The sequence below is a fragment of the Bombina bombina genome, chromosome 7, assembly GCF_027579735.1.
Source record: "Bombina bombina isolate aBomBom1 chromosome 7, aBomBom1.pri, whole genome shotgun sequence".
In the NCBI taxonomy this organism is placed as follows: Eukaryota; Metazoa; Chordata; class Amphibia; order Anura; family Bombinatoridae; genus Bombina; species Bombina bombina.
Genome location: NC_069505.1, coordinates 465599384 through 465616785, shown reverse-complemented (window position 1 = coordinate 465616785; position 17402 = coordinate 465599384). Strand labels below are relative to the sequence as shown.

Here is a 17402-nt window from a genome sequence, read left to right as displayed (position 1 = left end):
GTGTAGATATTGATTGTTGTTGGTGTCGGCTGGAGAATATGTTCTAGTCTGCGCCAGAATGCTCCTCTGTTCTTCTTCTCTCTTGTATACTTCCATATCCCTTTGATGTGCTTAAATCCACTTGTCACCATTATCCCACTTTTCTGGGGGTTTTTTTCTTTCTTTCCTCATTCTCCCATTCCCTCCTACCTATTTGACACTTACTTGAGTAACTCATCATTATATATAACTTGAAGGAACACTGTATATTAATACTTAAATTTCCGAGTTGTTGTTTCTTATTATATTTCTGAGTATTGTTATTGTTAACATTGTTTTATGTTGTTAAGATTATCTTCTGTTACAGATAATAATGTTAATAGAAAAAAGAAAGAAGAAAACAATAGAGCGTAATTATGGACTTATGATGTAACCAACGCATATATACTTTGAAAATTGTGAATTAGTCATAGTTTGACTTTGAGACATCTTTATGTCCTTATTTTGTTGTACTTTTTCTTTTGATTATATTTCAATAAAGCTCTTTAAAAAAAAAAAACAACAAAAAAAACAGCTGGTCATCTTTATCAGATGGGGCCTGGTAATGTGATCTTTCTACATTCCAAAGTGACCCAGTATCTGAATGAGGAGTTAACCCCTTCTTGACCATTCAGCTGAGTTCTTGTAGTATTATGCCATATTACCCTTCCTGACCATATCTGCATGCCTTTATTACAATTGGATTAACAGAAAATGTGCAATATGCATCAAAACGAAATTAGACAGGTGCATAAATTTCGGCACCCTTGTCATTTTGTTGATTTTGAATACCTGTAACTATCTAGCACTGATTAATTGGAAAAAAAAATTGGTTTGGTGAGCCCATTAAGCCTTGAACTTCATAGACAGGTGCATCCAATCATGAAAAAAGGTATTTAAGGTGGCCATTTGCAAGTTATTGTTCTCTTTGACTCTCCTCTGAAGAGTGGCAACATGGGGGCCTCAAAACAACTCTCAAATGACCTGAAAACAAAGATTGTTCAACATTATGGTTTAGGGGAAGGGTACAAAAAGCTATCGCAGAGATTTAAGCTGTCAGTGTCCACTGTGAGGAACATAGTGAGGAAATGGAAGACCACAGGCACAGTTCTTGTTAAGGCCAGAAGTGGCAGGCCAAGTAAAATATCGGAGAGGCAAAGACAGGATGGTGAGAATGGTCAAAATCAGCCCACAGACCACCTCCAAAGACCTACATCATCTTGTTGCAGATGGTGTCATTGTGCATCATTTAACAATTCAGCACACTTTACACAAGGAGAAGCTGTATGGAAGAGTGATGTGGAAGAAGCCTTTTCTGCACACACAGTCGTTGGAGGTATGCAAACGCACATTTGGACACGCCAGCTTCATTTTGGGAGAAGGTCTGTGGACTGATGAAACAAAGATTGAGTTATTTGGTCATAACTATGGGTGTTATGCATGGCATAAAAAGAACACAGCGTTCCAAGACAAACACTTGCTACCCACAGTAAAATTTGGTGGATGTTCCATCATGCTGATGGGCTGTGTGGCCAGTGCCGGTACTCGGAATCTTGTTAAAGTTGAGGGTCGCATGGATTCCACTCAACATCAGCAGATACTAGAGAATAATGTTGAGGAATCAGTCACACAGTTGAAGTTATGCCAGGGCTGGATATTTCAACAAGACAAAGACCCAAAACATTGCTCAAAATCTACTCTGGCATTTATGCAGAGGAACAAGTACAATGTTCTGGAATGGCCATCCCAGTCCCCAGACCTGAATATGATTGAAAATCTGTGGGGTTATTTGAAGTGGGCTGTCCATGCTCGGCAACCATCAAACCTAACTGAACTGGAGATGTTTTGCAAGGAGGAATGGTCCAAAATACCTTCAGAATCCAGACACTCGTTACAGGCTATAGGAAGCTATAGAGGCTGTTATTTCTGCTAAAGGAAGCTCTACTAAATATTGATGCACCTGGGGTGCCCAAATTTATGCACCTGTCTAATTTCGTTTTGATGCATATTGCACATTTTCTGTTAATCCAATAAACCTCATTTCACTACTGAAATATTACTGTGTCCTTCAGTTATTTGATAGATTAAAATGAAATTGCTGATCCAAACACCCAATTATTTAAAAAAATGAAAATCAACTTTGTGTATATATACAGTGTGTGTGTGTGTATATATATGTATATATATATATATATATATATATATATATATATATGTGTATATATATATATATATATATATATATATGTTTCTTTCATGTAATTAGCAAGAGTCCATGAGCTAGTGACGTATGGGATATACATTCCTACCAGGAGGGGCAAAGTTTCCCAAACCTCAAAATGCCTATAAATACACCCCTCACCACACCCACAAATCAGTTTTTACAAACTTTGCCTCCTATGGAGGTGGTGAAGTAAGTTTGTGCTAGATTCTTCGTTGATATGCGCTCCGCAGCAGGTTGGAGCCCGGTTTTCCTCTCAGCGTGCAGTGAATGTCAGAGGGATGTGAAGAGAGTATTGCCTATTTGAATTCAATGATCTCCTTCTACGGGGTCTATTTCATAGGTTCTCTGTTATTGGTCGTAGAGATTCATCTCTTACCTCCCTTTTCAGATCGACCATATACTCTTATATATACCATTACCTCTACTGATTCTCGTTTCAGTACTGGTTTGGCTTTCTACTACATGTAGATGAGTGTCCTGGGGTAAGTAAGTCTTATTTTCTGTGACACTCTAAGCTATGGTTGGGCACTTTTATATAAAGTTCTAAATATATGTGTTTAAACATTTATTTGCCTTGATTCAGGATGTTCAACGTTCCTTATTTCAGACAGTCTGTTTCATATTTGGGATAATGCATATGAATAAATCATTTTTTTCTTACCTTAAAATTTGACTTTTTTCCTGTGGGCTGTTAGGCTCGCGGGGGCTGAAAATGCTTCATTTTATTGCGTCATTCTTGGCACGGACTTTCTTGGCGTAAAAATGTTTTTGTCATTTCCGGCGTCATACGTGTCGCCGGAAGTTGCGTAATTTTTTTGACGTTTTTGCGCCATAAAATGTCGGCGTTACCAGATGTGGCGCCATTTTTGGCGCCAAAAGCATTTAGGCGCCAAATAATGTGGGCGGCTTTTTTGGCGCTAAAAAATTTGAGCGTCATTGTTGTCTCCACAATATTTAAGTCTCATTTATTGCTTCTGGTTGCTAGAAGCTTGTTCATTGTCATTTTTTTCCCATTCCTGAAACTGTCATTTAAGGAATTTGATCTTTTTTGCTTTATATGTTGTTTTTTCTATTACATATTGCAAGATGTCTCAGATTGTCCCTGAATCAGAAGCCACTTCTGGAAAAACGCTTAACTGAGTTTCAGTTCTACCAAAGCTAAGTTCATTTATTTTAAATGTTATAAATGTTTATCTTTAGCTATGGTTTGTAATAAGGTATTATGATATACTTTTACATGCAGAATCCATTAGTGTTTATGCTTTATATATTTCCATTCTTACATTTTATGTACAAGAAATATTTAGAAGATTTATAAGAAATATTTTCTGATTCTATTTTAAAGGCTTTGTCTGACTTCGTGCCTTCTAATAAAATTTTTAGGTCTTTTTCACTTCTTTTTTAATTATTGAAGTTTCAAATGACCAACAACATACTGATTTATCCTTCTCTGATGATGTTTTTTCTCTTTCAGAAATTTTCTTCATCAGATATTGACACTAACAAATCTACTTTTTTATTATTTTTCTATTATTAAAGTACATTTGTTCTTTGTTGAAAAGGTGTTTATTATTTTGGATATTAAGGTAACTAGTTCTTTAAGACTAGCTGACACTATTTCTGCCTATTTATTTCTTCTGTGTTTTCAGAGGTTTTCTTTCCAATTCCCCATTCTAGGGAATGGAATAGGCTGAGAATTTTCTTTTATTCCTTTTTCAAAGGTTTTAAACTATATTCTTTGCCAGCAGTTAAATTCAATTTGGAGGGTTCTCCAATTTATTGGGGCTATCTCTACTTCTACTAATTATGCTATTGTTTCTATAGCAAAATAGTATTTATTTTCCTTTAGATAGTTGTATCTTATTTATGGAAAATTATTTAGTTTCAGGTACTTTTCTTGGTCCTGTGATTTATTTGGATATTGCAATTGCTTCATTTTTTCTGTTTACTTTAAGATCAAGTATCAGATTATGATTTATTTTAGCATTGTTAAGGGACAACATTTACTAGACTAGGTGCTGTTGCATTTGTCTTGTTGTTTTGCATTTGTTGATTATGCAAGTCCACTGTATTGACTGGTCCTTTAAACTGTACTATCATGCTAATAATTTCATTTGTGTCTTCATTTTATTGAATATTTTCGCAAATGAGGGTTAATCTATGTCTTTAGCTATTTTAGCTAGAAGAATTTTGTTCTAAGATAATCAATTATTTGTTTTATAATTGGATTCAATTCTTAACTGTTACTCTGGGCTTCAAGATTGAGTTCTAAGACTAAAACTTTAAGCTTATACTAGTTTAGTTGTTCTTATTAAGGAACGAATTCCTGAGTTCTTTCTCAAGTAACATGTTTTTAATTGGGGTTCGAAATCAGCTCCCTAATATTGCGATGTACGTGCCATATTCCAGCTTGGCTGGTAAGGGGCAGGTTAAGACTTCCTTGAAATTTATTTGGTTCTATTTTGTCCAAATTTCTTTGATTTTATTCCAGTAAGGCTAACACTTTCTTTAAGTGTGTTTCTGTCCTATATATTTTGGGTACTGTTGAAGCATGGCTAGGCACCCATGGGGTTCAAGCACTGCTCAGACCTGGAATCTTCTGGGGTATTTCTTCCAGTTCCTTTTTTAGGAACCGGGTTTGGAGTTTTATTCAAACTATTTTGCCTTTTTATGGTCATTGTTAGCATTATTTATTTTCATTAGATACAATAAATGCATATTTTTATTTTTCTGTTTTCATTCAGATTATTTTCTGAGGATGCGGAATCTTATATGATTCATTTGCTCTTCAGGACATAGTTAGAGGATCTTTTTTTCGAAAGCTCTTGATTCCTCACACAAGGGTCACCTTTTTTAGGTTTCCAGAAAGTTTGTGTCACTGTCTTTGTCTCTATCAGACAAGGGATAATTCTATTGGGTTCCGTCTGTCGGTACCTTTAGTCTCTATTATTTCCTTCAGTTGCTATATATGCATAGAAGTTTTAGGTCTTATGGCCACAGCATTGGATTCAATTCCCTTTGCTCATTTTCACTAGAAAGAACCTTTCCAGTCTTTTATGAGTGTTGTTTCTTCTAGAATATGGTTGGAGGATCAATTTACCAAAAAGTTAGTTGATTCCTCAGACAAGGGTAACCTTTTTATGTTTCCTGATAGATTCAGTGTCCTTGACTCTGTCTCTGACGGACAAGAGACGTCTGAAATTGGTTTCAGCTTGTCGAAACCTTCAGTCTCAATCTTTCCCTTCGGTAGCCTTATGCATGGAAATTCTAGGTCTTATGACTGCTGCATTGGACGCGGTTCCCTTTGCTCGTTTTCACATGCGACCTCTTCAGCTCTGTATGCTGAACCAGTGGTGCAGGGATTGTACAAAGATATCTCAATTAATATCTTTAAAACCGATCGACACTTTCTGACATGGTGGACAGACCACCATCGTTTAATTCAGGGGGCTTCTTTTGTTCTTCCAACCTGGACTGATATTTCAACAGATGCAAGTCTGACAGGTTGGGGAGCTGTTTGGGGGTCTCTGACAGCACAAGGGGTTTGGGAATCTCAGGAGGTGAGATTACTAATCAATATTTTGGAACTCCGTGCAATTTTCAGAGCTCTTCAGTCATGGCCTCTTCTAAAGAGAGAGTCGTTCATTTGTTTTCAGACGGACAATGTCACAACTGTGGCATATGTCAATCATCAAAGAGGGACTTACAGTCCTCTGGCTATGAAAGAAGTATCTCAAATTCTGGTTTGGGCGGAATCCAGCTCCTGTCTAATTTCTGCGGTTCATATCCCAGGTATAGACAATTGGGAAGCGGATTATCTCAGTCACCAAACGTTACATCCGGGCGAATGGTCTCTTCACCCAGAGGTATTTCTTCAGATTGTTCAAATGTGGGGACTTCCAGAAATAGATCTGATGGCTTCTCATCTAAACAAGAAGCTTCCCAGGTTTCTGTCCAGATCCAGGGATCCTCAGGCGGAGGCAGTGGATGCATTGTCACTTCCTTGGAAGTATCATCCTGCCTATATCTTTCCACCTCTAGTTCTTCTTCCAAGAGTAATTTCCAAGATTCTAAGGGGTGCTCGTCTGTTCTGCTGGTGGCTCCAGCATGGCCTCACAGGTTTTGGTATGCGGATCTTGTCCGGATGGCCACTTGCCAACCGTGGACTCTTCCGTTAAGACCAGACCTTCTATCGCAAGGTCCATTTTTCCATCAGGATCTCAAATCCTTAAATTTTAAGGTATAGAGATTGAACGCTTGATTCTCATTCATAGAGGTTTCTCTGACTCTCTGATTAATACTATGTTACAGGCTCGTAAATCTGTATCTAGGAAGATATATTATAGAGTCTGGAAGGTTTACATTTCTTGGTGTTTTTCTCATCTTTTTTCTTGGCATTCTTTTAGAATTCCTAGAATTTTTACAATTTCTTCAGGATGGTTTGGATAAAGGTTTGTCTGCAAGTTCCTTGAAGGACAAATCTCTGCTCTTTCTGTTCTTTTTCACAGAAAGATTACTAGTCTTCCTGTTATTCATTGTTTTGTACAAGCTTTGGTTCGTATAAAACCTGTTATTAAGTCAATTTCTCCTCCTTGGAGTTTGAATTTGGTTCTGGGGGCTCTTCAAGCTCCTCCGTTTGAACCTATGCATTCGCTGGATATTAAATTACTTTCTTGGAAAGTTTTGTTTCTTTTTGCCATCTCTTCTGCTAGAAGAGTTTCTGAATTATCTGCTCTTTCTTGTGAGTCTCCTTTTCTGATTTTTCATCAGGATAAGGCGGTGTTGCGAACTTCTTTTCAATTTTTACCTAAGGTTGTGAATTCTAACAACATTAGTAGAGAAATTGTGGTTCCTTCATTGTGTCCTAATCCTAAGAATCCTAAGGAAAGATCGTTGCATTCTTTGGATGTAGTTAGAGCTTTGAAATATTATGTTGAAGCTACTAAAAATTTCCGAAAGACTTCTAGTCTATTTGTTATCTTTTCCGGTTCTAGGAAAGGTCAGAAGGCCTCTGCCATTTCTTTGGCGTCTTGGTTGAAGTCTTTGATTCATCATGCTTATGTCGAGTCGGGTAAAAACTCCGCCTCAAAGGATTACAGCTCATTCTACTAGGTCAGTTTTTACTTCCTGGGCATTTAGGAATGAAGCTTCGGTTGATCAGATTTGCAAAGCAGCAACTTGGTCTTCTTTGCATACTTTTACTAAATTCTACCATTTTGATGTGTTTTCTTCTTCTGAAGCAGTTTTTGGTAGAAAAGTACTTCAGGCAGCTGTTTCAGTATGATTCTTCTGCTTATATTTTCAGTTTTTTTCATTATAAGATTTAAACTTTATTTTGGGTGTGGATTATTTTCAGCGGAATTGGCTGTCTTTATTTTATCCCTCCCTCTCTAGTGACTCTTGCGTGGAAGATCCATATCTTGGGTAGTCATTATCCCATATGTCACTAGCTCATGGACTCTTGCTAATTACATGAAAGAAAACATAATTTATGTAAGAACTTACCTGATAAATTCATTTCTTTCATATTAGCAAGAGTCCATGAGGCCCACCCTTTTTTGTGGTGGTTATGATTTTTTTTGTATAAAGCACAATTATTCCAATTCCTTATTTTTTATGCTTTCGCACTTTTGTCTTATCACCCCACTTCTTGGCTATGCGTTAAACTGATTTGTGGGTGTGGTGAGGGGTGTATTTATAGGCATTTTGAGGTTTGGGAAACTTTGCCCCTCCTGGTAGGAATGTATATCCCATACGTCACTAGCTCATGGACTCTTGCTAATATGAAAGAAATGAATTTATCAGGTAAGTTCTTACATAAATTATGTTTTTTCAAAAATGCGGATGGAAAATCTGCTAATTACATTTGTTGTGTTGAAAAGGGTAAATCTTCATTAAAAAGTATCAACTTTTTAACAATATATATGGTGCAGTCCCATTAAATAATTATAATGTACAATGAAGAAGGTTGAGGTGCTTTAAAATAAGTCTCCTATAAAAGACTGGGAATTCAGCACCCTTTTAAATTGAATAGTCAACACATCTTGGATTTGAAGCAATGTTTTGTTTATTCCTACACCGTGTCGAGTTCAGGCTCGTTAATTTTACAGTATCCAGATCATACTGGAATACACTAGTATTGTGGTTACATATAAAAAGATCAAAAGTGCAACAAAAACCTAAAAGTTAAAACTAATGATTCTAGGACCGGTCCAGGTGGGGTGACAAGCTGAATCGTAACTTAAATGTTATCTAATGTATACAGAGCTAAAATAAACCCTTAATTATGTTGCGAATTAATGAGTACAGCAATAGAAACCTCTATAGCAAAATCACAGACCCATTAGGGTTTTAATTAAACTGTTATCTATAAAAGAGGTTAATCAATTGCTGTACAAAGTCACATGTCTAAGTCTAACATGGAGTGTCTATAATCAACACTTGTATCAAGTACAGTGTTTACCGCAACATACTTTCAATAAAGCATATACAAAAGAAAAACATTTACAATTTTCCATATCGATTTAGTAATAATTGCAATTCATGGTGTTGTGCCCTTAGAGCACAGTATATCTATATAAAGAGTTCAGCAGATTAGTAATCTGTTGCGTGCTGTTCAGTAGATTGAAAAAGGAATAAACCCTCCAAGCAGGATTTAGAGCCAGTCTGTCACAAGTATGTAGCAGTGTTTGCAAAGTCAAGTTGCAGCAGAAAAGATATATAAATCGAGGTCAAAGTAGAGAAAGATAATGATGCAGGAAGATATCCTATTAGATACGATGCCCTTCTGTCATCTGCATCTATCTTTTTAACGTGAAGCAATGCAGGTAGCGTCAATCATTAGTAGCAAGAATGATAAGCATTAGTTGAAGAAAACATATGAGCCAAGTGAGAGTGCAGGAGGATACTTAGCTTGTATTATCGTATCCCTCTGTCAACTGCACCTGTTAGGCAACATTACCAAACTTAGTTATCACATCCAGCAAATGCTTCACCAACTCTCCGTAGAATATATATATATATATATATATATATATATATATATATATGTGTGTGTGTATATATACAGTATCTCAAAAGTAAGTACACCCCTCACATTTTTGTAAATATTTTATTATATATTTTCATGTGACAACTCTGAAGAAATTACACTTTGCTACAATGTTAAGTAGTGAGTGTACTTACTGTATAACAGTGTAAATTTGCTGTCCCCTCAAAATAACTCAACACACAGCCATTAATGTCTAAACTGTTGGCAACAAAAGTGAGTACACCCCTAAGTGGAAATGTCCATATTGGGCCCAATTAGCTATTCTCCCTCCCTGGTGTCATGTGACTCGTTATTGTTACAAGGTCTCAGATGTGAATAAGGGAGCAGGTGTGTTAAATTTAGTGTTATCGCTCTCATACTCTCATACTGGTCACTGGAAGTTCAATATGGCACCTCATGGCAAAGAACTCTCTGAGGATCTGAAAAAAAAAAATTGTTGCTCTACATCAGCGATTCCCAACCTGGGGTACTTGGCAGGCCGGTTGGGGGTACGCAAAAATATTGTTGGTAATGGCAGAAGATTCGGGGGGGGGGGCACTCTCAATGGGTCATTAAATAATAAGCATCGTGGAACTGTGGAAGGAAGGAGCATTTAGCCGGAAAGTGACAAATGAAGTCCTGGCCTGGCATATAGGCAGATGGGAGCCCCTGCACCTGAAATATGTGGACCGGGTGTGGATTACTCCGGTCCACATATTAATGATCACCCTGTGTCACCAGACAGCTTTAGCCTCCTGCTCCACCCACCTCTGTCCCATGCACACAATTTTGACTGCAAGTGCTCAAATAGAAGCGGCAGTACAACAGCATAGCTGCGTGGACACGTGTGATAGAGCCGTGGAGGTTGCGAGTCACACAGGTGAGGCGGGTCTGCAACCCCAAATAAGTTATAGTCAGTGCCGGTAAGTAAACTACTGCTGCTAGTGCTTGCTTGATGCAGATTGCTTCACTTCCAACTAAAAACGTCCATAGTGGCTGGGTGGTTAATATCGATCTGATCTCACAAATTTAAATATTTATTTTTATGATCATTACACTTTGACTCCCCCCCCCCCAGGGCCTTGTTTAGGAGCAACCAGGCAGCTGCCAGGGGAGCCAGTCACACAGCAGGGCTCCTCCTGAGAATGAGATCTAAACTTTAATCCTGTTGATACACAGACAGTCGTATGCCATTCAGGTATAGCTTACCTCCCCTATAAAAAACTACTTCCTTTATTTTGAGGGATGGGTGGGGGTAATGAAGAGAGGGGGTACACATAAATGAAAAGCCTAATCAAGGGGTACAGGAGAGAAAAAAGTTTGGGAACCGCTGCTCTACATAAAGATGGCATAGGCTATAAGCATATTGCCAAGACCCTGAAACTGAGCTGCAGCACTTTGTGCAAGCCCATACAGAGGTTTCACAGGACAGGTTCCACTCAGAACAGGCCTCGCCATGGTCGACCAAAGAAGTTAAGTGCACGTGCTCAGCGTCATATCCAGAAGTTGTCTTTGGGAAATAGACGTATGTGTGCTGCCAGCATTGCTCCAGAGGTTGAGGGGGTGGGGGGCTAGCCTGTCAGTGCTCAGACCATACGCCACACACTGCATAAAATTGGTTTGCATAGCTTTCGTCCCAGAAGGAAGCCTCTTCTAAAGATGATGCACAAGAAAGCCTGCAAACAGTTTGCTGAAGTCAAGCTGACTAAGGACATGGATTACTGGAACCAAGTCATGTGGTCCGATGAGATCAAGATAAACTTATTTGGTTCAGATGGTGTGAAGCGTATGTGGCGGCAACCAGGTGAGGAGTACAAAGACAAGTGTGTCTTGCCTACAGTCAAGCATTGTATTGGGAGTGTCATAATCTGGGCCTGCATGAGTGCTGCCAGCACTGGGGAGCTACAGTTCATTGAGGGAACCATGAATGCCAACATGTACTGTGATATACTGAAGCTGAGCATGATCCCCTCCCTTCAGAGACTGAGCTGCAGGGCAGTATTCCAACATAATAACCCTAAACACACATCCAAGACAACCACTGCCTTGCTAAAGAAGCTGAGGGTAAAGGTGATGGACTGGTCAAACATATCTCTAGACCTAAACCCTATTGAGCATCTGTGGGGCATCCTCAAATGGAAGGTGGGGAGCGCAAGGTCTCTAACATCCACCAGCTCTGTGATTTTGTCATGGAGGAGTGGAAGGGGATTCCAGTGGCAACCTGTGAACTCCATGCCCAAGAGGGTTAAGGTAGTACTGGAAAATAATGGTGACCACACAAAATATTGACACTTTGGGCCCGATTTGGACATTTCCACTTAGGAGTGTACTCACTTTTGTTGCCAACGGTTTAGATATTAATGGCTGTGTGTTGAGTTATTTTGAGGGGACAGCATATTTACACTGTTATACAGGCTGTACACTCACTACTTTAAGTTGTAGCAAAGTGTAATTTCTTCAGTGTCGTCACATGAAAAGATATAAGAAAATATTTACAAAAATATGAGGGGTGTACTCACTTTTGTGAGATATTGTATATATGTGTGTGTAATATATATATGTAGATTGAAATGCATAGAATAGGTGTAGACCCAATATTATCTAACATGCTAACAATGCAAGAATTGCAGAAAAACATAATTTATGCTTACCTGATAAATTCCTTTCTTCTGTAGTGTGATCAGTCCACGGGTCATCATTACTTCTGGGATATTACTCCTCCCCAACAGGAAGTGCAAGAGGATTCACCCAGCAGAGCTGCATATAGCTCCTCCCCTCTACGTCACTCCCAGTCATTCGACCAAGGACCAACGAGAAAGGAAAAGCCAAGGGTGAAGTGGTGACTGGAGTATAAATTAAAAAATATTTACCTGCCTTAAAAACAGGGCGGGCCGTGGACTGATCACACTACAGAAGAAAGGAATTTATCAGGTAAGCATAAATTATGTTTTCTTCTGTTAAGTGTGATCAGTCCACGGGTCATCATTACTTCTGGGATACCAATACCAAAGCAAAAGTACACGGATGACGGGAGGGATAGGCAGGCTCTTTATACAGAAGGAACCACTGCCTGAAGAACCTTTCTCCCAAAAATAGCCTCCGATGAAGCAAAAGTGTCAAATTTGTAAAATTTGGAAAAAGTATGAAGCGAAGACCAAGTTGCAGCCTTGCAAATCTGTTCAACAGAGGCCTCATTCTTGAAGGCCCAAGTGGAAGCCACAGCTCTAGTAGAATGAGCTGTAATTCTTTCAGGAGGCTGCTGTCCAGCAGTCTCATAAGCTAAACGAATTATGCTACGAAGCCAAAAAGAAAGAGAGGTAGCGGAAGCTTTTTACCTCTCCTCTGCCCAGAGTAAATGACAAACAGAGAAGACGTTTGTCGAAATTCCTTAGTTGCCTGTAAGTAAAATTTTAGAGCACGGACTACATCCAGGTTGTGCAGTAGACGTTCCTTCTTTGAAGAAGGATTTGGGCATAAAGAAGGAACAACAATCTCTTGATTGATATTCCTGTTAGTAACTACCTTAGGTAAGAACCCAGGTTTAGTACGCAGGACTACCTTATCCGAATGAAAAATCAAATAAGGAGAATCACAATGTAAGGCTGATAATTCAGAGACTCTTCGAGCCGAGGAAATAGCCATTAAAAATAGAACTTTCCAAGATAACAACTTTATATCAATGGAATGAAGGGGTTCAAACGGAACGCCCTGAAAAACATTAAGAACAAGGTTTAAACTCCATGGTGGAGCAACAGTTTTAAACACAGGCTTAATCCTGGTCAAAGCCTGACAAAAAGCCTGGACGTCAGGAACTTCTGACAGACATTTGTGTAACAGAATGGACAGAGCTGAGATCTGTCCCTTTAATGAACTAGCAGATAAACCCTTTTCTAAACCTTCTTGTAGAAAAGACAATATCCTAGGAATCCTAACCTTACTCCAAGAGTAACCTTTGGATTCACACCAATATAGGTATTTACGCCATATCTTATGGTAAATCTTTCTGGTAACAGGTTTCCTAGCCTGTATTAAGGTATCAATAACTGACTCAGAAAACCCACGTCTTGATAAAATCAAGCGTTCAATTTCCAAGCAGTCAGCTTCAGAGAAGTTAGATTTTGATGTTTGAAGGAAATACAATTCAATTAGAATAATATTAAAACGTACTGTGCCTTTAAGAAGCACAGAAGATCTATGACAGTTGAAAATTAATAAATTGAAACAGTTATAGCCTCAATCCTTGTAAACAACACAACTTTAGCAAAGGTTTAATCCCATTAGCAAAGATAACAAATTCTGAAAGCAGGAAACAAATTACAGAATAAACGTTTTTTATCTCAGTCAAACTATAATTCTCACAGCTCTGCTGAGAGAAATTACCTCCCTCAAAATAAGTTTTGAAGACCCCTGAGCTCTGTAGAGATGAACCGGATCATGCAGGGAATACAATGAGTTGCTGACTGAAATATTTGATGCAGTAAAAGCGCCAAAAAAACGGCCCCTCCCCCTCACACACAGCAGTGAGGGAGAACAGAAACTGTCAGAAAAACAGATTAAGCAACTGCCAAGTGGAAAAATAGTGCCCAAACATTTATTCACTCAGTACCTCAGTAAATGAAAACGATTTTACATTCCAGCAAAAACGTTAAACATAATCTCTAGTTATTAAACAGCTTTATGTATTTCTTACAGTGTAATTCTAGTGAAGAACCATTCCCCAGAATACTGAAGTGTAAAGTATACATACATGACATTATATCGGTATGGCAGGATTTTCTCATCAATTCCATTGTCAGAAAATAAAAACTGCTACATACCTCTATGCAGATTCATCTGCCCGCTGTCCCCTGATCTGAAGTTTACCTCTCCTCAGATGGCTGAGAAACAGCAATATGATCTTAACTACTCCGGCTAAAATCATAACAAAAACTCTGGTAGATTCTTCTTCAAACTCTGCCAGAGAGATAATAACACACTCCGGTGCTATTTTAAAATAACAAACTTTTGATTGAAGATATAAAACTAAGTATAATCACCATAGTCCTCTCACACATCCTATCTAGTCGTTGGGTGCAAGAGAATGACTGGGAGTGACGTAGAGGGGAGGAGCTATATGCAGCTCTGCTGGGTGAATCCTCTTGCACTTCCTGTTGGGGAGGAGTAATATCCCAGAAGTAATGATGACCCGTGGACTGATCACACTTAACAGAAGAAAATGCAAGTAAAAAAATGTTTTTGTTCATTAAACTTTGTTTGATGATACAGTCTGTTGTGTGATTATTTTGTTAGGTTTATAATGCTGTTTAGCATTTAAAGTCTTCATTTCAAAGCTTTAAAAATAATGTATTAGGTGTTACTTATGACAATTTTGAGAGGGGTCTGGAATCTAACTCCCTCACTTCACATTGACTTACATTATAAACTGGGTTTCAATTTACAACGGTTTCGATTTACAACCATTCCTTCTGGAACCTAACCCGGGCGTAAACTGAGGGCTACCTGTGTGTGTGTGTATATATATATATAGATAGATATGCGTGTGTGTGTGTGTGTATAGATAGATAGGAAAAAACAAGAAATCAGTGCTTCTCAGGAGGGAATAGACAATGCAAGTCAATTAAAAGATATATAAATGATCATCAAGATTAAAGTAAAATATGGTCACAGATATTTAAACTTAAACAGTAATTACAATTACTACCCTAAACATATCTGTTTAGTCTGCAATGCAATCTTGATTAATATATGGTCCTAAGCACAAGTTTTTAGCACAATTCTTACAACAATTCTTACAACAATCACAAAATCAAACTCATATATAACAGTCTCTTGAGACTCTCCAGATAGTATCATTTCACCAATGAGAGATAAGGTAGTTAGTGCTCCAGTCCACACCAGAAGGTGTATGCCGCTTTTAGATGAAGACAGGAACTGAAAAACATAGAAGGAAAAAGCGCAACTGGACTCAAGTGAAAAGTTTTAATAACACAAATAGAAAAGTTTTTTTAAAATTTTATATATATATATATATATATATATGTGTGTGTGTGTATATATATATATATATATATATACACACACACACGTGTGTGTGTGTGTGTTGTATTTATGTATGTATATACCTACCCTAAGCCTGCCTAAATGCTTTAAATTGCAATAAAATGTACGAGAAAATTAAAAAAATATTGTATAAAAAAAAGCATTTAAAAACAAAAAATACTAGAAAAAAAAAACTATATTACTGTTCAAGGTCTTCTGTCTGGTGCGTGAAATGTTCTTCTATTAAGGTTTCTACATGTTCCGGTTCTCTGGCTTCTCCTGTTAATATACAGCTATTCCAGATGGTTTGTGCTTTTTGTTTTGTTTTTTTACACATTACTATTGGCCAATAGAATTTACACCATAAATTAAGAAAAGTCATTGATCCTGTTGATTTGATTTCAAAATTCAAACTTGCATTCTATTGGTTGGTTAAACCAACCAATAGGAATCTGCATTAATGTTATTGCTTGATTTGGATTTTTGAAACGTTACATGCTGTGCTCACCATGGTTGACATTTCATTTATTTCTCTTGTTATATTTCAGTAAATTCATTCAAAACGGAGGGATGTAACGGGGATGACATTAAAGAATCCAGTGCAATAATTTATCTGTCAGAGAATACAGCAGAAGAAATAAACACTGATCACATTCAACAAATTCAAGGAAAACTCACTGACCGATATTTACCTAAAGAATTGTTTCATAAAAGACAAAATCTCCAATCTAATAAAACAAGGTATCCCCAACAAAAGCTAAACTTCTATTGTAACAATGCACCATCTACTTCCATGACTGTTAATATGCAAGAACCAGCAAATGGTGTAAAATGCGTTGGAGGAATAAAACCTAAATCACATTCTGTACCAAAGCCGTATGTCTGCCAGATATGTGGGAAAGGCTTCTTTCAGTGTTTGCAATTTGTTAAACACAGTAGAATTCATATGAGGAAAGATGCACACGTTTGCCAAGTGTGTGGAAATGCATTTACTCAAGCCTCTGATTTGCATAGACACCACAAAACCCATACTGGGGAAAAGCCTCACATTTGTAATTTATGTGGCAAAAGGTTCTCATACAATTTTAATTTGGTTACACACCTCAGAACCCACACAGGAGAAAAACCATATGTTTGCCAGGAATGTGGTAAAAGATTCTCTCATGGCTCTAGTCTAGTGACGCATCAGAGAACCCACACAGGAGAAAAACCGTATGTTTGCCAGGAATGTGGTAAAGGCTTCTCTCATGGCTCTAGTTTAGTGACACATCACAGAACCCATACAGGAGAAAAGACCTATGTTCACCAAGAACGTGGTAAAGACTTCTCTTAATCATCGAGTTTGTGTGAACATTATAAAAAGCCAAACAACAAAGAAATCTTATGACTTCCAGGAAAATGAAAGATCGTATTTGGTTTCACACATCCCATGCACAAGAGAGTTCATAGACTTGACTATAAGATAGAAACACTTTCTAAGAAAATTGTTTCCTTTGCCAGAAGTTGTTTTGCTAATTAATTGAACCTAATTAGGCACTTTCGATCTTATATATGAATTTAATTAAATGTGTTTTCTTTAGAACTATAGAAATCTTGCACAATAGAAGCTTTCTTGATTGTCTTTAACACATTTATATTTTAATAAATAGGTGTAAATTGATCAATGTGTTAAGCTGTAGAAATTACTCACAATACAAGAAGGGCTTTACTGAGAACAAATATACTGTAGTCTCCCTATATTGGTTGGTACCATCCATCCTTTTTTTAGCAAAGTTGTTCTGTTCTCTGAGGAAGACTCTCCTGTAATATACTCACCTGATCTCATCCAGATGGACAGTCCAGTCCTCAAATACCAGGCAATTTTCCTCTTAACTAAGGATTAGTAGTGCTAACGCCAAGCATACATTTTGGCCTTTATGGACCTCATCTGTGAAGCTGATCTATGTCCCCTTTAAAGCAAAGTGGACAATTGATCTGGTTGCTCCATCACCCTTATGCAGATAACATCCAAATACAAGGCAATTCTGCTCTGAAAGAAAGACGTCCACAGCTATGTCAACTTAACTGAGATATTAACTTAATATGAGAGTG

At 37.7% G+C, this 17402-nt stretch overlaps 1 protein-coding gene across 3 annotated transcripts in view; it reads left to right on the top strand.

Moving 5' to 3' along the window:
• LOC128666745 (zinc finger protein 615) overlaps positions 1–16971 on the top strand; it is a 195172-nt gene extending 178201 nt beyond the window's left edge. For 2 of the 3 annotated variants that reach the window (XM_053721505.1, XM_053721504.1), the window contains one exon: positions 15860–16971. In XM_053721505.1, the coding sequence (XP_053577480.1) occupies positions 15860–16644 (785 nt within the window). In that variant the 3' untranslated portion in view covers positions 16645–16971. The remainder of the gene's footprint in view (positions 1–15859) is intronic. The other variant, XM_053721506.1, reaches the window with a different exon arrangement.
• The last annotated feature ends 431 nt before the right edge of the window (positions 16972–17402 follow it).